General features: G+C 40.2%; 1 protein-coding gene across 8 annotated transcripts in view; it reads left to right on the top strand.

The window, feature by feature from the left end:
• ADCY2 (adenylate cyclase 2) overlaps positions 1-19,539 on the top strand; it is a 431,254-nt gene that overhangs the window by 303,510 nt on the left and 108,205 nt on the right. For all 8 annotated transcript variants that reach the window (XM_055367540.2, XM_055367542.2, XM_055367545.2 and 5 more), the window contains exons 8-12: positions 6,509-6,667; positions 7,489-7,621; positions 8,991-9,167; positions 12,640-12,683; positions 16,952-17,032. In XM_055367540.2, the coding sequence (XP_055223515.2) occupies positions 6,509-6,667; positions 7,489-7,621; positions 8,991-9,167; positions 12,640-12,683; positions 16,952-17,032 (594 nt within the window). The remainder of the gene's footprint in view (positions 1-6,508; positions 6,668-7,488; positions 7,622-8,990; positions 9,168-12,639; positions 12,684-16,951; positions 17,033-19,539) is intronic.

The following is a 19,539-nucleotide window of genomic DNA, read 5'->3' as shown; positions in this document are numbered from 1 at the left end:
ATGATATCATTACCATTGACTAGCTACAAAGTAAAAATATAAGGTAAAAGGGTAATTTTTATTACCAGCGTCAGAATTTTATTAGCAGTACCTTCTTTAATAATGCCCTTTGTAGAAGCCAGAATATTCTTATAAATAATAAAGCCTTTTGTTTGCTGACTGCGTGATTGGAATATTGTACTTCATTGGGTTCTTGATTGTCCATTTTGGTAAATGATTTGACCTTATCCTCAACTTTTTTTTTTTTTTTAATCTGAACAGGGTTGGAATTGTGAGCTTGATGTTCTCATTCCTTGTCTCAGGATTAAAGTAGAAAGGGCTTTATGTGAGAATACATCAAGTCCTGTTGTCACTGTGTTGGTCATATGCTGAAGCGACTAAAATATTAACAGGTGACTTCCCCAGCATGGTCCTGGGAAGATTAATGCCCCCACCCCCCACCCCCTCGTACCCAACACACACACACACACACACACACACACACACACACACACACACACAAACACACAGCCTCAGCCAATGAAATGGAGAGACCCGCAGGTTCCATATTCACTAGCTCCGTAGAAAACTCCTGCATGCTTCTGTCAGACAGATCAGAAATGGGAGGGAAATGAAGTCAATGAGAGAGTTGAGATGGAAAGAGTGGTTAGTGTGAACTCAGTTTTCTACACAAAATGCATAGTGTGAGAAATAGCCATAATTGCTTCTTCCCATAAGTAAATCATATGTACTCTCTGATACATGAAAAATAGTTTTTAGCTTTTTTTTCAAAAGTAAGTAACTACTTTTAATTCTATGGATCTAGATATAAGTGAATCCAATCAGTGGAACTATTGGATTGAAAAAAATATATATATTTTTTCAAATTTGTAACCTGCCGCTGGTGAAAACCTCAATGTTGGTTTCAAACATAAGGTGAAATGAGTACTATTGGAAGGAGGTATTTGTTTTATTTCCTTTTCAATTAGTTGTGGAAAAGAGTCTTATGAAGGGCAAAATTATGTGCATCAATAACACGTTGGATTAAAGAATCCACCCATTTACTAAAGCCTTGTTTCTGCTTTTGAATGAACTGTTTCCAGTTCCATAATGTTTAAGTTATTCCAATGTCTTGAAGATGTTTTCGGAGAAAGAATCCTTACATTACATGCACTGGCATGTCACCAGTTCATTAGAAATACTATTACATTTTTTACTGTGATAAAATATGTGTACCCTAAATGTTACCCTTTGAATCATTTTTATGTGTATGTAAAAATGTACAGTGATACATAAAAATGTACAGTTATGTGCAGTGATGTTGAGTAAATTCAAAATGTTGTGTAACTTTCGCCACTGTCAACTTCCAGAACCTTTTCATCACCCCAGACAGAAATTCTGTACCCATTAAGCAGTAACTCCCAATTACCCCTTCCCCAGCTCCTGGCCATCTCTATTCTACTTTCTGTCTCTGTGATTTTTACTATTCTGGATATTTCACGTAAGTGGAATCATATAATATCTTTCCTTTTGTGTTTGGCTTCTGTCACTCAGCCTAGTGTTGTCAAGGTTCATTTTTGTAGTGGCATGTGTTAGCACCTTTTGATGCTTTTGATGACAGTGTAATATTCCCCTGTAGGTATATACCACATTTTATTTATTTTTTGATCATTGATGCATCAGTAATATCTTATGTGTGCAGAATCTCAGTAATGTCAACAGGTTTGAGGGACCTCTCCCAATTCTTGCTGATCCCTCAACTTAATCCTCAAGTCAGGCAATGGCTTTGCGTCCCTGTTACCTGCCACTTGCGGAACAAGGGATTCCACATTCTTCCTCTGTTTGTTTCATGTATAGTAGACAAGGTGATCAATAAAATGGTTATTTTGGGCTGGGCATGGTGGCTCATGCCTGTAATCCCAGCGCTTTGGGAGGCCGAGGTGGACTGATCACCTGAGGTCAGGAGCTTGAGACCAGCCTGGCCAGCATAGTGAAACCCTGTTTCTTTTTTTTTTTTTTTAAACTTTCAGTTCTAGGGTATATGTGCACAAAGTGCAGATTTGTTATATATGTATACATGTGCCATGTTGGTGCGCTGCACCTATTAACTCGTCATTTACATTAGGTATATCTCCTAATGCTATCCCTCCCCCCTCCCCCCACCGCACGACAGGCCCCGGTATGTGATGTTCCCCTTCCTGTGTCCAAGTGTTCTCATTGTTCAGTTCCCACCTATGAGTGAGAACATGCAGTGTTAGGTTTTTTGTCCTTGCGATAGCTTGCTGAGAATGATGGTTTCCAGCTTCATCCATGTCCCTACAAAGGACATGAACTCATCCTTTTTATGGCTGCATAGTATTCCATGGTGTATATGTGCCACATTTTCTTAATCCAGTCTATCACTGATGGACATTTGGGTTGGTTCCAAGTCTTTGCTATTGTGAATAGTGCCACAGTAAACATACGTGTGCATGCGTCTTTATAGCAGCATGATTTATAATCCTTTGGGTACATACCCAGTAATGGGATGGCTGGGTCAAATGGTATTTCTAGTTCTAGATCCTTGAGGAATCACCACACTGTCTTACACAATGGTTGAACTAGTTTACAGTCCCACCAACAGTGTAAAAGTGTTCCTATTTCTCCACGTCCTCTCCAGCACCTGTTGTTTCCTGACTTTTTAATGATCGCCATTCTGACAGGTGTGAGTTGGTATCTCACTGTGGTTTTGATTTGCATTTCTCTGATGGCCAGTGATGATGAGCATTTTTTCATGTGTCTGTTGGCTGCATAAATGTCTTCTTTTGAGAAGTGTCTGTTCATATCCTTCGCCCACTTTTTGATGGGGTTGTTTGATTTTTTTCTTGTAAATTTGTTTGAGTTCTTTGTAGATTCTGGATATTAGCCCTTTGTTAGATGAGTAGATTGCAAAAATTTTCTCCTATTCTGTAGGTTGCCTGTTCACTCTGATGGCAGTTTCTTTTGCTGTGCAGAAGCTCTTTAATTAGATCCCATTTGTCAATTTTGGCTTTTGTTGCCATTGCTTTTGGTGTTTTAGACATGAAGTTCTTGCCCATGCCTATGTCCTGAATGGTATTGCCTAGGTTTTCTTCTAGGGTTTTTATGGTTTTAGGTCTAACATTTAAGTCTTTAATCCATCTTGCATTAATTTTTGTATAAGGTGTAAGGAAGGGATCCAGTTTCGGCTTTCTACATGTGGCTAGCCAGTTTTCCCAGCACCATTTATTAAATAGGGAATCCTTTCCCCATTTCTTGTTTTTGTCAGGTTTGTCAAAGATCAGATGGTTGTAGATGTGTGGTATTATTTCTGAGGGCTCTGTTCTGTTCCATTGGTCTATATCTCTGTTTTGGTACCAGTACCATGCTGTTTTGGTTACTGTAGCCTTGTAGTATAGTTTGAAGTCAGGTAGCATGATGCCTCCACCTTTGTTCTTTTGGCTTAGGATTGACTTGGCAGTGCAGGCTTTTTTTTGGTTCCATATGAACTTGAAAGTAGTTTTTTCCAATTCTGTGAAGAAAGTCATTGGTCGCTTGATGGGGATGGCACTGAATCTAAAAATTACCTTGGGCAATATGTTCATTTTCCCTGTTTCTACAAAAATACAAAAATTAGCCAGGCCTGGTGGTGCACGCCTGTAACTTTAGCTACTCAGGAGGCTGAGGCAGGAGAATCACTTGAACCCAGGAGATGGAAGTTGCAGTGAGACAAGATCGCACCACTGCACTTCAGCCTGGGCAACAGAGCAAGATTCTGTCCAAAAAAAAAAAAAAAGTTTATTTTGTTACACCCCCACCCCCATGAAAGGGCAGCAACAGAGAGGACATCTCAGCACGTTCCAGGAATTGTTTGTCCACTTTCATCCTCTCTCCCATGCAAGGATGTGCATTTCCATTCCCATTCATTGAGCCGTGAGGTGGGATGGGTACCAGACAGGAATTTTCATTTTTTAAGCTGGTGAGGGGAACGTGCACACCTGGCACTTGGGTTTTTGCCAGATGGTCTCAGTGTCAGGAACCAGCAGCATGAGTCCCAGACAGCTGCCTGCTCTTCTCTCTGTGTTCACACCTCCACACTTAGTAGCACCTCATTCCCTGCTAGCCCAGGCACCATGGCAGAGGCACTTCAGCTGCAGTTTTGGAACATTTCCAATGCTTAGAAACATTTCTTTTTTCTGCCATGAACATGTAAATTATTTTTAATCAAGTAATATTCAGGACCTTGATTTTATAAGGGATTAAGCCTTCTCTTAAACTGTACTGTTTACCTACTACTGTTGCAAGCTTTAAGCAATGACTTCAACGTTCTTCTATAGATCATGTAAATTGCATATACATGCAACAAAACATGTGGCTAGTTGGCCGGGCGTGGTGGGTCACACCTGTAATCCCAGCACTTTGGGAGGCCGAGGCGGGTGGATCACGAGGTCAGGAGATCGAGACCATCCTAGCTGACACACTGAAACCCCGTCTCTACCAAAAAACAAAAAATTAGCTGGGCGGTTTGGCGTGCGCCTGTAGTCCCAGCTACTGGGGAGGCTGAGGCAGGAGAATGGCGTGAACCCGGGAGGCGGAGCTTGCAGTGAGCCGAGATCACGCCACTGCACTCCAACCTGGGTGACAGAGTGAGACTCCATCTCCAAAAAAAAAAAAAAAAAAAAATTGTGGCTAATTGATTCATTTGAACCCATGGTCAACTCATTTTTTAAAAAAGACAACATGGAGACGGTTTTAATGTTTTAACCAGTCAGCTCGTTAAGCAGTTCAGCTCTGTCAAGTGGACAATCTGAGACTCCTTTTTCCTCCCTTTTTATCCTTCCTTGGCTCTCTGCTGACTGATTTTGGTAAACAGAAATGCCACGTGGTTGGAAATGTCCTCTCAACAACATAAAATGTTAAGAACAATTATGGGTTCTCTAATGAATTTTTCAGAATCATCATTGCTCAAAGACAGAAGCACAGTACATTTTTCAAAAATGACCTTGATCCATTAGTAAACTTGTGTGAAGTTGTGCTGTTGCACTGGGCCTTGAACCCTTTGAGAGGTAAACAATCCACTTGGAGGAGATTGTGTCCACCCAGGCTGAATTTCTGCTGAGGGCTGAGATGGAGACAGACAGGGAGTGCTAATTGCCCTCAGGGCAGTTAGAGGACAGAGGCAGCAAGGCTGCCTAGACCAGCCTAGAGGGGAGAGAACAGAAAGCCTTTCTGAATGGGGCTGTGCCTGAGTCCGGAAGAACAATGCCAGCTGGCCACATGACACCAAAGGGAGGCTTGGGGGCATGAGGAGCAGGAAGAGGAGTCAGTATAAGCAAAGTCCGGAGGTGAGGACACCCGGGTGCTGGGTGCTTGCACAGCCACAGCCTGCAGATGCAGGGCAGAGGGGTGGGGGTGGGTCTCCTTGTCCTGCTGATGCTCTGGCTCGTTTTGTGGGGCAGGAAGGAAAGTTTTGGATGACTTGCATGGAGCCAAATGGGTAGCTGGGTTTTTTGCAAAAACAAGAAAGGAAGACAGTGAGGGGAAAAGAGGAAAGGAAATGGGGAAGGAAAATATCTTTCTATATTCTTTTTTCAGAGTGCGATTTATTTTTATATCGTGGGTCCGTTTCGTTTGATCATTTTTAGCATGCTAAAATGGTATCATTATATCATTTAAGCTGACATACATGCCTATGCCATTTTGAGATGTTAATGATTCATTTCACTACGATTCACAAGTGGTGGTGTCTTTATTTGATTGTGCTGCAGTCAGCATCATTGCTTCCCTCCACATTGCTTCTTGGGGTAATTCTTTCGATGTAACTAGGAACATCTTCCTGTATACTTCTTTTGCAATATTACTTTAATGTATTCAGCCAGCAAGAACAAATAAGCATTGCCAAGCATTTCCATTTTTTCTTCATTGAAGTTCATCATTTTTCTCTGTTAATGAGTTGGTGATAAGGTCCTAAAAAGTATTTTTTCTCTTTTTGTTAAAGAATGTGCACAACTGGAAAGGCTTAATGTCATGATTATTTTGCTAAAAATTCTTATGTAGGCTAAAATCATTATTAAGCTCACAAATGAGCTATATTGCTCTCTTGTTAGCAGAAGATATTCATTGGAGAGGTACATTGTGCTAAGCACTAAAATTGCAAACCCTGTTTAAGACTGTTTCTGACATTACAAGGCAATGTCATGTGATTCTAGTATGAAAATGCAGACATGTGCCAGCACATGGTAGCTGCTTGATACATATTCATTGCAGAAGTAAAAGTTATAGCCAAAACGTTTTGTCATCACTATAGTCTGGCCTGATCTAGCTTTAATAGCAAGAACATTGGTCTAATCTGGAGTGACTGGAAGGAAAAACCCTTCTTAGCTCAGAGGAGTGATCTCCTGCCATAGGAAGGATTATGGTCATTTCCGACAGTTTGAAAAATTCTGAATAATAAAATACTGGGAAAATTGGCCAAGAGTTAAAGGAAACAGTGGATGTTACTTGATCATGATCTTACTTCCCTTCTCTTTAGGAAAGTGAGGGATGCTACTGGAGTTGATATCAACATGCGCGTGGGCGTGCATTCTGGGAATGTCCTGTGCGGCGTGATTGGTCTGCAGAAGTGGCAATATGATGTGTGGTCACATGATGTGACCTTGGCCAACCACATGGAAGCTGGAGGGGTCCCTGGGTAAGGCCAAGCATTGGATTTCTTTCTTCAAGCAGGCAGAACTATTAGGAATGACAGATTATCAGCCTAATGACGGAGTGCTCAGTTTTTGATCACTTCTCTTGCCTCTGTTGGTATCATGTTACTCACGCCCAATGGCCTCTTATGTTAAGCAGATAAAGACGAGCTCTCAAGTCCCTAAATCATGACCCCGTTGTCCATAGTTCAAAGACTGGGAATATCAGACAGTAAATTACAAACTTTTACTTATTTGCAAATGTATGAATAGAGATCTGATTTAAAGATGTTTTGCAAAACAGTCCAGATATGGCATCTGTCTAGAACTGTTGACCTCTAAAACCATTATATTAAAATAAGTGACTACAGCATCCTTCTTTGGGGAGAATAACATATTTCAGTCAAGAGAATCTTTATCAAGGGCTATAGTTTAGAGAAGCACGAGAGCAAGCACTGAGAAAGAAAGTCTACGTTATTATACAGATTAGCATACTTCCTAAAATGCCCATGACATACATTTCAAAGATATTCTCATAAAAATTCAAGATAATCAAGTTGTATTTGCTGTAATTCACCACACCCACCATGCAGGTTTCGGTGAGTGCAGAGAAGCTCCAAAACTAGTAGTGCACGACCTCTAAGAGCATCTTTCCAAAGCAGTGGTCAATAGAATATAAACTTTAATTACGGTCAGTGCTCCTAAGAACATGTAGGCTTTCCTTCATTTAGTGGATAAATTATTTCAGAAATCATGAGCAAATAGAAACCTTTCTTCACACTTAATCCTTTTATGTCTTGACTGTGATTTTAAAATGCAATTTCAGACGTGTTCACATTTCTTCTGTCACCCTGGAGCACTTGAATGGCGCTTATAAAGTGGAGGAGGGAGATGGTGACATTAGGGACCCATATTTAAAACAGCACCTGGTGAAAACCTACTTTGTGATCAACCCCAAGGTCAGTATCATTGTAAAGAGTCTATGATGAAAAGGGAGGAGGAGCAAATTATTGATATTCATAAGTGTTTTAGTCAATATCCAATATAATTCTTTGCTACTCTTTGTCCCCAAAATATTTTAAATGCATATGGTGGTTTAATTACAGAAGATGTTTTGTAATTATGAATTCAAATACCTATTAAATGAGCAGTTGAAATGCACTGCTTGTCTGCAGGGGTGTTGATGCAGGTTGCTAGTTCAGGCCGTCATGTGTGTTAGTCGGTGTATTCCTTGGTGGATGCTGCATCTGAAAGCCTCTCAGTGGGCACAGCTGTTGATACCTGTCAGTTGGGAAATTAAATAAAGAGAAAATGATTGACTTAGGGCTTTAGAAGATAAAAATCCAATTAAGTAAAATAGGATGAACATATACAAAAAAAGAAGAGAAGAAATATTTGAAAGATTGACACATAAATATTACATAGACATGCTTGCGAGATTGTCTGTATGCACAAGCATATTTACCTTCCGTAACATAAGAACATCTACTGCCTGAGATGATCCACCCCATACAAACAGTGAGAAACCATCTCTTATTTCATTCACACCACATTTAGGCCAGATCAAGGGGCTTAGAGTTCTCATTTCTTTTAACCCTTCTCAAATTCCTGCCAAATGGGTATTATCACTATTTACAGATTAAGAATCTGAAGCTTTCAGGGGTTATGTAATTCTTCCCAAATTACACAGCTGGTAAATGGTGCAAATATCAGCAAGAAAGACCTCTGAACCATGAAAACCAATATCATAAAATCAACAAGATCAACTTTATGGACATTTACTTATGGTAGCATCTGGGAAGCCCCAGTTTCACCTTTGAAGACAAACTTTCAACTAGCTTGATGATCGATCTGGAGATAGATGTATGGCAAGCAGCAGGGACTGGGAGATGATGGACAGGGGAAGGCTCAAAAAATACATGTACAAAGAACATTACGTTCAGGTGAAGAACACCAAAACACGATGTTTGGGGCTATGTAGCATTAGAAACAGCTACAGTTATCACTTTAGAAAAACACAACCATCAAGAAAAAGCTAAACAGACCAGCACATTCTGTTTTAAGAATTTACTTAATAAAAAATGTCCATTAACATGTCATTATTTTTTTCTAAGTCTCAATTACATGTATGTTTTGCTAGCTGAAAAAAGATTCCCTCAACTCAAATAGTGTGTTCCCCAGTAACACTGAAGGAATAAGGACAGAAAACACAGAGGGCGAATAGAGGGCTGTCAGGAGGAATGACCCTAGTCCAATGAGGTCGATGCCAAAAGGATCATGTGTGGCCCTGTGCTGTGCCAGGTGTGATGCTCTGTTTCTCACCCCAAGGGAGAACGACGGAGCCCCCAGCATCTCTTCAGACCTCGCCACACCCTTGATGGAGCCAAAATGAGGGCCTCGGTCCGCATGACCCGGTACTTGGAGTCCTGGGGGGCAGCCAAGCCCTTTGCACACCTACATCACAGGGACAGCATGACCACAGAGAACGGCAAGATCAGCACCACGGTATGCCCTCCCCTGCCTCCAATGCCTGAGCACCGGGGGAAAGCTAACTTCCCAAAACCAAAGGCTGGGCATCTCCTGCCAAAATAACTCCTGTCTGTAAGAAACAAACTTATCACCTTCTTCTTCTCAGAGAGGCCCTTATGAACAACCATCAGGGTATGAGTGAGCTCCATGCTGACATTGCTAAGGGTTCCACCCTAGCGTGATTTTGCATTATAGCTTCATAACCCAAGACAGTGCTATTTACAACTGATAGTAGCAATTAAATACAACTATTTATTAATTGAGGGGTTTTTTAAGAAAAACTTCTATCATGAAGTAGAAAGCCTTGAGGTTCTTAATAAAAAGACAAAGGCATGATGCCTTTGGAGTTTAAGTAGTATCATCAAGCCCATTTCTTCACTGCCCAAATGTCCAGGCTGTGTGGGCAGCAGTGGATACTATCTTGTTATGGTTCCATGTTTCCCTGCGACCTCCAGCATATGAGAAAGCACTGAAGCTCCTTACACCAGGGACATCTGCGATAAGATGGCTGCAATGGAGAAGGAAAATAGAAAGGCCCATAGGAGGAGAGAAAAGTAAATACAACCAAGCACTTAGGATAATCCCCATAGTATTTTTAGATTTTAAAACTATCTAGGGGTAAAATTTCATGTATAATGCTATTAAATGTGCTAAGGATGCAGTTACAGCTTTTTAAAAATACAATATTACATAATTCTTATTGTCTGATGAGAAGGAACATGCCAGTTGTCAGGTGAAAGTGGAGTTTTTCAGTCGCCCTGGGCCCCCACCTGTCCCAAGGTCTCAGAGTGACACTCCCACGCCCAACAGGCAGGGGCTCAGCATTTATGTTTTGGCTTACTTATATTTCTTCTCCCAACTTCTCTTCATCTTTTTTCAACTAAAAAGTAAATGTGACTATCAGATGGAAGACCATGACCCATCAGACAATCCGTAAGACTGCACAAGTCCTAGCACTTGCATTTTAATAGCAAAGGAGGGACCATAGATAGAAAAACAAATAAATGAACAAGATCATGTGAGGTGCTGATGAGGGCCATGAGGAAGATAAAATTGAGTGATGGCATCTGGAGTGAATGGGATGGCCACTGTAGTAGGTCAGCTGAGGGAGTCTCAGAGGGAGAAATGAGTGAATGGGAAGAGGAGGTGGCAGAAGAACAAAGTCAGTGGCGCAAAGATGAAAGTGAGTGTGGTGTCCCCTGGAGACAGAGAGGAAGCTCCTGTGGCTGGAGCATCATGAACAATGAGCAAAGGGAGGTCATGGGGTGAGATGCACCACGGTAAAAGTTTATATTGCATTCTGTGTGCAATTGGAAGTCATGGAGAATCTTAGCAAGGGAGGGTCATGATATAATTTAGGCTTTGGAATAATGGAGCAAGACTGCAGGGGTCCCCGGTGAGAATGATACCCCCTTATTCTAAGAGTTTAGCAGTGGAAGCAACGAGAAGCAAATTCAGGGGCTAACGTGAAAGTAGAGGCAATAAGACTTGGTGATGGATTGGATATGCATGAACATTAGGAACACAGATGAATCCAAACTTTTTGGCCCCACAGCTGGAACAATGATGATGCCATTAATTGAGATGACAAATACGAGGGGGAAACCAGATTATTTAAGATGGAAAATTAAGACTTTTCTGCTGGACAGCTTCTAACCTATAGTTAAGTGCAGTGAGGATGTAGACGGTTGGATCTGCAAGTCTAGAACTCACGGGACAGGTCCAAGATGGAGGCATGAATGTGAACGTCATCAGGTTGTAGATGATATTTGAAGCCATGGGACTAGATAAAATCATCAAGAAGAGAACAATCCAAGGTGGGAGGCCTGGGGCACCTGGGGCCTTCCAGCATTTAGATCTGTTAGAGAAACAGCATCCTAGGACTCCAGTATCCAACCAGTGAAAGCCTATGTTTCTGTCACTCATGAAAAACAGTAATTTGGATAAGTTAGCCTCAGTCTTGCTAGTTAGTGCTGTGTTTGATAACTCCATTTCCCATTGGGATTTATTGTACATCAGCAATTGGTTGGCTGGTTGGTTTTTAAGGAATAAGAATCATATATAAATAGTTGAATGTGATTTCCTGTGCTGTTTTTCATGTGTTCCTGCGGGGAAAAGGCTTACTTTTCCAGGTATATTGTTGTTGTTGTTTATTTCTTATCAGCCTTTATTGTCTTAAGACTTAAGAGTGACTGTCTCTTTCATTATCTGAGCGTAGGATTCAGGAATGGTTTCAGTCTGACTTTAATCTGGTGCTATGTGTTGATGAAGATGCCTTCTTCAAGATATGGCCAGAACTGTTGAGTGCCTCAACTTCAGAAATTTGTTTATAAAAATCAAAGGACCTCTTGAACGAACTCTATTTTAACCGTCTGGTCCCACCTGTTGCAGATTCAAAGCCAGGCTTGGATTGCCTTAGTAGCAGTATAGCATACTTTAAGAAAGCCCCAAGTTTTTGGTGATGCATTAAGCCCAAACCACTTTGACTTAACTGTGTGTCTCGCTCACTTTCCGAAAGACCTCATTGGAGTTTTCACTCATAAATCCCAGGGTCAAACAACTGACATTGCCGAAAGTGATTCCTTTATCTAATCCCCTATACAGAACTCCATTCACTCTTGATTCAACATTGATAGAGCTCTTGAATAATACAGTACTTTACTGTATGGAATGAAACTTGGAGCTCAATTACTTTTTCAAAAAAATCTTTCCTTTCCATAGGCTAAATCCATATCTTAATATAACCTTGGAAATAAAAGCAGCAAACCAAAGTTTCTTTGGAGTAGTTTTGTTCCAACTTTTATTTTCATTCCCACTATAAATGTGTAAAGGCAATCTTTCCTTGAAAGCCTATTATTGAATATTTGACAGTGGCTTTTCCACTGATAAATTCTGTCTCTCTTCCATTTCTCTTGGGAACTACCAGTGCTCCTTTGCCGATTTCTTCATTTTGTCCAATGGCTTGTGATTTCACATACTTAACCAATGGTACTGTTTCTTAACGCCCCAGTTCAGTGATGGCGATGACTACAGATTTTGTGGTTATATTTTTGTTCTTTCTACAGCATTTTCTAATATTTGTCTGACACCAAAGTCCATTTTCACATGGTCATAGGTTACTGATGGTAACTCTGATATCAGTCGCTGGCAGGCCACTGTTTGAAATCAGATCTGATAATAGCAGGCTATAAATCTTAAAACTCCAGACAACAATCCTCATGCTTCTAGCATCCAGAGTTTAGAAATTACAACATTCCAAAGATAAACTGAGTTTACAACTTGATTCACATTTAGGATTAAGCTCTTTTTCTCCACATGAGTAATTAATTATTTGTTAGCTAAATGTTACTGTCCATGATAAAAAAGGAAATATGTTTTACCTAATTATCATTGCAACATTCTTCTTGAAACATGTTTTGACAATTAATAACCTTTTTTCTCAATATAGGATGTACCCATGGGTCAGCATAATTTTCAAAATCGCACCTTAAGGTATGGTATCTCTCTATCTGATTTTTTAAAGCTTATTGCTCTTTATTCATTTCTGAGAGTAATTATCATCAATTATGGTAATTTCAAGAGCTACTTCTGAAAGAGCAGCTCCCTCTGAAAAGCCCTATTAAATTGCTTTCAGCTTCTAAAAATAGAATCATTGGGGTCTTATTGTTAGAATTGAGAGAGGGAGAAAGAAAACACCACCTGGTACTCATTTTAGAATGTTAAACTGTTTTCCTAAAGAGACTCTTCTTAATATTAATGTGTGGTAAAAAAAAAAAGTGAATTGTCTTAAAATGGGTATGTTGCTTACAATTACATTTTTCTGCCTGTAATCCCAGCACTTTGGGAGGCTGAGGCGGGTGGATCACTTGAGATCAGGAGTTTGAGACCAGCCTGGCCAACATAGCAAAACCACGTCTCTACTAAAAATACAAAAAAAATTAGCTGGGTCTTGTGGCATATGCCTGTAATCCCAGCTACTCGGGAGGCTGAGGCATGAGAATCACTTCAACGCGGGAGGCAGAGGTTACAGTGAGCCGAGATCGTGCCACTGCACTCTAGCCTGGTCGACAGAGTGAAACTGTGTCTCAGACAAAAAAAAAGAAAAGAAAAAGAAAAAAATTACACTTTTCTGTTGAATTCTAAAGGTAAAAGCAAGATAAATCCAGTCTGTCTATAGTGAAATAAAGGGTTATCCACTCTGCTCAAAAAAAGAGAAAAGCTTCCCACAAATGTCTCCACACGCCCTGTCGCAGCCACTGTAAAATCCCAGGCACTAACTCCTTTTTTCCCCTGTTCCTCTATCTTTCGGGCACAGAGTTTTACTTTAATATTGGTTTGGGAGTTAATCAAATCAATATTAGGACATTCAGATAACCAGTGTAAGATGTAGTTCCAAACCCTAAGCCAGGCTTTCTTTCTCCCCAGAGAGGTCAATTTATTGGAGCTATTGATAGTTTTATAGAAACTAAGGAAAAATATGAGATCTGACCTATTTTCTATAGAAAAGGAATTGTACCCAAGTAAAAATGAAACATAGATTGTAACCTGCTGAAACAAGGCAACAGGGCACATTAGCCCAGGATCCTTCTAAGTGACCGTTGGGATGAGCTCTAATTTGGACTTCGTGCAAAATTTGACATTTTAACATTGAGATATAACATTCATAGTCTTTATGTTATGAGGATAATTTGGTTCTTGAGCGTTTGAAGCATTATATTTAAGTGGCATATACTGTAATAAAGAGAACTTAAGCTAATTTGAGGCATATTAGAGAGCCCATAAGACACCTGGAGAAAGCACGGTGCCTCTGGCCAATAAGATGCTGACACATCTACGAGCAACTGACCACAGAAATGTCACAGACTTCCTTTCACTTTATATTCATAGTCTCTTCTGTTATCTGTCTCTCCCTTCCAGCAATCCTGCTTTAAGAGTCTATTTATAGAAGTTACAATGGGTAATGTGTCATGGAACCCCAGTATTACGTGGGGCAGCGTAAGCCGGGATGAGTGCTGTCTGGAAGACAATGATAAGAAGCTGTTGTTTTTATTTGCGCTAGGCTATAGAAACTCTATGGTCTCTGCAGCATTACTGCAAGGCAGAATCTGTTGCCATTATCATTTTGGAAGGGAAGAAGCTGAGGCACAAAGGGATAGGAGAATGCCAGCGTCACATGGCTGGTGGAGATGAAGCCAGCATTTGTGCCCAGGCTCTGTGACCGCAGAGCACAAGTTCCTAACTGCTCTTCAGGCTTACCTGCTTTAGTAAAGGCCTCTTCCATATTTATTCCATTTGTCTCTGTAGTCATTGATCTTTGGTGGCCTCAAGGCCTCCTGGAGAGAACCCCAGTTCTGAGTCAGACTTACCCAGGATGCCCAGGCACTTCCGGGCTTTGTAAAGTGGACTGCCTCATAATACCTGTCTGAGCCTCCAGCCTGGCCCACACACTCCTGTCACATGTCCCTTCCCATGCCTGCTTAGACCTATCAGCTCAAGCAAGGTGTTGGCACGGGCCTGGGGAAGGAGCCAGGGAGACAGAATGGAGATGAGTTGGACACAGGGGTTGGGGTCCTAGAGCAGTGGGAAGGCCAATGGTGGAGCCCAGGGGAAGGCACCAGGATGGGAAGATGAGAGATGCTGGAAGTCAGAGGGAGAGAGTCCTGGAGGCAAATGAAGACTCCTGGTGGGGAGATCATCAGCCCCAGGGGACCTTATCCTCTCCATGGCAGAGGTCACAAGACTGCAGAGACAAGAAAAGTGTCTGTATGTCAAGAATTATTGTCCGGATAATTAGTGAATTCAAATCATGCAGAAAGCATGCATTTATTGGCTACTTCGCATGTCACATTTACAGCATTGAGCTCTCTACAGGCATCATCTAATCAAATCCTAAAACAGGTTAACAAAAGCAATACCATTGTTAGCACTGGACAAAATATCAAAGAATTACATTTTCCTGTAAGCCTCAACATTCTTACACTGCTCCTTCTTAGACTTTGCAGAAGAGAAAGCCATCAAATTGAAGTCAAGAAGCTCAAGTCTAGATGTGGGACTGATAAACGTTAAATGAAGGGTCTGAGGTCCTACAGGTCTCGGCTATAAGTGAGAATGTGCAAGCCACACTAGTTGCTTGGTAAAGGCTTCCTTGCTTTTTTTTTTTTTTAAGGAAAATAAAAATTAATTTGCCTTCTTCAAACAACTTGGAATTTGATATGCTAAAACCTCTTAATTCATTTGGCTCAATATCTGTGGGAGGATCACTTAATATCATCATTTTATTTTTTTAACCAAAACTGCTCTCAGCCTGTTTGAAGAAGACAGGGCCCGAAGGCACAAATCCACAAACAGGATGATGGAATTGGAAAACTCATCCATCTCATTAATGATAATTCTGTGAGATTTAATTACAGATAAATGTGACTTTGCATATTTAATGCTATTCTTATCTATATGTAGAGGCAATTCTGAACTCAGAAAAGTGTGATTTTTATTCCAGATTAGATGGTCTATTCATTTGTAATCTAATCACCCATAACACAGAGAATTCATGCCTAAACCATGATATAGGCATAGCCTTGTTGAGGCTAGCAGGCTGTGCTTTTAATCTTTGCAGTGGATATTTAACTTCTAAGAATAGGTACTATTTTGGTTTTCTCCTGACATCATTCTCATGCAAATTGTCAAATTAACCTTGGAGAGCTCTTACTATTTGGCACAATTTATTCAGAAAGTATCTTATATTATGGCTAAAGGTTATTTGCTTCTGAAACTAAGTGAGATGGTCTGCAAATAAAAGTGGAGTTTTCTGTGAATAGTGCTTTGAAAACTGAGGAGCATTTAAATACATACAATTAAGCTTTGGTATACCTGAAATAAGACTGTAGTTCTGCAAATTTTTGAGAGTTGACCAAGGAAAACATGAAAAAGGAATGACTATTTTTTTCAACCAAGCCACATTTTTACAGGGGAATTTCCAGAACCAATATATTCTTTCATAAAATTAAGTTTATGAAGGCAACAAGTCAAAAGCTAATACATCTCCTAGGAGAGAAAGTTACTTTATCTCAAACACCAAGTATGTATCTTTCAGTGTTGCCTTGTAAATGCCTAGTAAATTTCACAGTGAGTGAATAAGGAAACATCTTTACTATCCCAAAAACTTTAGTTATTCACTCAATCCAAAGAGTGGCTGGATGTTAATAGAGAAGAGCCTGCTCATAGGCTGTTGTTTCTTTTTCTACTTGATTGGCAGAATTAAACAGAGCTTTTGACATCATAGAAAAATAGGCTTACTGACACAGAAAGACAAATTTGGCATGTTCTCACTCATATGTGGGAGCCAAAGAAGTTTATCTCACGGAGATAGAGAGTAGAATGATAGATACCAGAGACTGGGAAAGGTATGTGGATGGGAGATGGGTGGGTAAAGAGAGGTTGGTCAGTGGGTCCAAACTTTAGTTGGATAAAAGGAATAAGTTCTAATGTTTGATAGCAGAATAGGGTGACTGTAGTTAGCAACAATGTACTGTGTAATTCAAAGTAGTCAGAAGAGAGAATTTGAAATGTTTCCAACACATAGAAATGATAAATACTTAAGATAATGGATTCCCTAAATACCCCGATTGATCATTGCACATGCATGCAACAAAATGTCATCTGTATCTCATAAGGATGTAAAATATTATGTATCTCTAAAAAATTGGCTTAATATTTATTTTACTAATAATATCCTTACCCATAATATTCCATTTTTCATATAGAACCAAGTCACAAAAGAAGAGATTTGAAGAAGAATTGAATGAAAGGATGATTCAAGCAATTGATGGGATTAATGCACAGAAGTGAGTACTTCTTTCTCTTAAATTATCATTCATCTTTTATTATGTTCCAAATGTATTTTATCATAGCCTCTGCAATAGTTACCATGACAAAGCCAAGTTTCTGAGACCATTCATTCATTTCACTTCAGTTGTCCCTCAGAATAGTTTTTGTTAAAAGTATTTCTTTCATCTTTTAAAAAAAATATTTAATTCCTGCCTAGAAAATATTCCCAAGTTGATTGCTGATAAACAACCTGAGGTGTAATTGGAAAGAGGAAAATTACAGCATGATGTGTTCAGCAAGTAATATTTTTAAAAGATAGATTCTATATGGGAAAATCTTCAAATTTTAGCATGTGATACTATCCATCCAAAAGGCATCTGTTCTTATTACAAAATTAATGTTGAGATACCTGTGTTCTAAATCCTGGAAGAGAATTAGCATTGGTGAGTAATGAGAGGAAGACTGATTTTGGGGGCACAAAATGTCATTTAGCCTCTGAGGCCAATAATTGCTGTTACGGTTTTAAATGGTCCAGAGTTGTGGGAGGGAAACAATTTGAGGAAGGTGATGGCCTTCTCAGCCTGGACGGAATGACTGCACTCATCACCCTTCGTGTTCTCCTTGGGTACGTGTGTCATAACTGAACCTGTGCAGAGCAGAAGGCACATGGCTCAGTATGGTGCCTGGCGCATGTCAGACATTCCATTCCTGTTTGTTGAGGTGAACTGTAGTGAAAACATCAGGAGGTCCAAATGAAAAGCCTTCACAGAAAAGCTTCCATCCTTATGGAGACTTATTTAATTTTTATCATGAAAGCTGACTCTTGAAAAGTGTAAATGATTTTCACCTAGAGCTCTTTGTCTCTAAAATTAAGTTACAGGGCCTCAAATAGTGCATGGCTTTGCGAAATGCATGCCTGTTTTAGATTGTTTTTGTTTTTGTTTTTTTTTTTGAGACAGAGTCTCGCTCTGTTGCCCAGGCTGGAGTGCAGTGGCACGATCTCGGCTCACTGCAAGCTCCACCTCCCGGGTTCACGCCATTCTCCTGCCTCAGCCTCCCAAGTAGCTGGGATTACAGGCGATCGCCACCACACCCAGCTAATTTTTTGTATTTTTAGTAGAGAAGGGGTTTCACCATGTTAGCCAGGATGGTCTCGATCTCCTGACCTCATGATCCACCCGCCTCGGCCTCCCAAAGTGCTGGGATTACAGGCGTGAGCCACCACGCCCAGCCTTAGATTGTTCCTTGTAGGTATTTATTATCGAATATTTACAGGGCTTATGAAAGGATCGCATGAGTGTGATATGTGTGTCTATGGTGGGTGTGTGCCTTTGTATGTGAGTGTGAGCGCATATTTTCTAAGCAATAAAGCATCTTGGTCAGGGAAGAGTTGCCATTCGGATGTGCTAGAACACTGAATGGTCACCTGTCTAGATCCCCTTCCTGTGCTACAAGTAGGTGAAGACTTCTTCCTGTCCCAAAGTGTCCAAGGCCCACTGGCAGCACCAGGGCCAATGCTCTGTTTTGCCTGGCACTAGGGTCAGTGTGAAAAACAACCTCGCTTCTGCCTCAAACTGTCACATCTGAGAAATAAATAACTTCCTGCAATCTAACAGCAGCTAAAACCTAGGGAGGCACCTGATTTCATAAAATATAGGTGGAAGGAGGCTTTCACTCAAGCAGAGGAAATAGCATCTGATACTGTGTGACTCGCCAGAATAAGACACAAGATCAGAAGAAAGAGGGAATCTTGTTATTTGACAAAAGTTAGCAAATAATAATAATAACATTAATATTTTAAAAACTAATTCCTAAAGTTAACCTCAGCATGTGTTCACGCAGGACACCTATCTTTTTAAATTATTTTTGTATGCACCTTTTAGAACGTTCCTACCAAACAAATCATCAGAGAGTGCCACCATTGTCATTGCTTTATTGTTGCTAAAGTTGCTTTTAAACTATGTGTTTGCTTTGTGTCATTTAGTATGCAAATATATGTTTAGTTAATACCTTATGTTTTAATGTAGTTGTATTTCAAAGTAATGCTTAGTGCTGGTGTAACTGCTTATGTTGTAATTTTCCCAACATGTTTCAGAAATTAGAGAAAAGTGTGCTGTACTCAAAAAATAAAAGGGAAATTTTTCAAATGGAAGCTCTTATGCATATATTTTTGATCAACCTCAGTTACACTTTGTTATGCCTTACTCATTAACTCCTCTTGTTCTTTGACATGAAGTTCTTTTGATCTTTGTATTTTCACTTGAGGACTCAACTGGGGCTCCAGGCTTGATGTACCATTCACTTGTTTCCTGCTATTGCCATAAAACAGTGATTTGTATGCAGATTTTTGCTTATTCATTCACTGATGTGTTGAACACGCATTTGTTAAAAGATGACTGATGTCACCATCTGCTCAGTCTTTCCCCAGTGCATGCCATGGTGGTAGGGAGCTCTCTGGTGTCTTGCCTTAGAAGGACTCCAAGGACACTCATACTATCAGATCAGGACCTTACTCTTATGACCT

Source organism: Gorilla gorilla, chromosome 19 (genome assembly GCF_029281585.2).
Source record: "Gorilla gorilla gorilla isolate KB3781 chromosome 19, NHGRI_mGorGor1-v2.1_pri, whole genome shotgun sequence".
Taxonomy (NCBI): Eukaryota; Metazoa; Chordata; class Mammalia; order Primates; family Hominidae; genus Gorilla; species Gorilla gorilla.
Note: the sequence above shows the minus strand (reverse complement) of the source record. Positions and strands in the feature narration are given on the sequence as shown.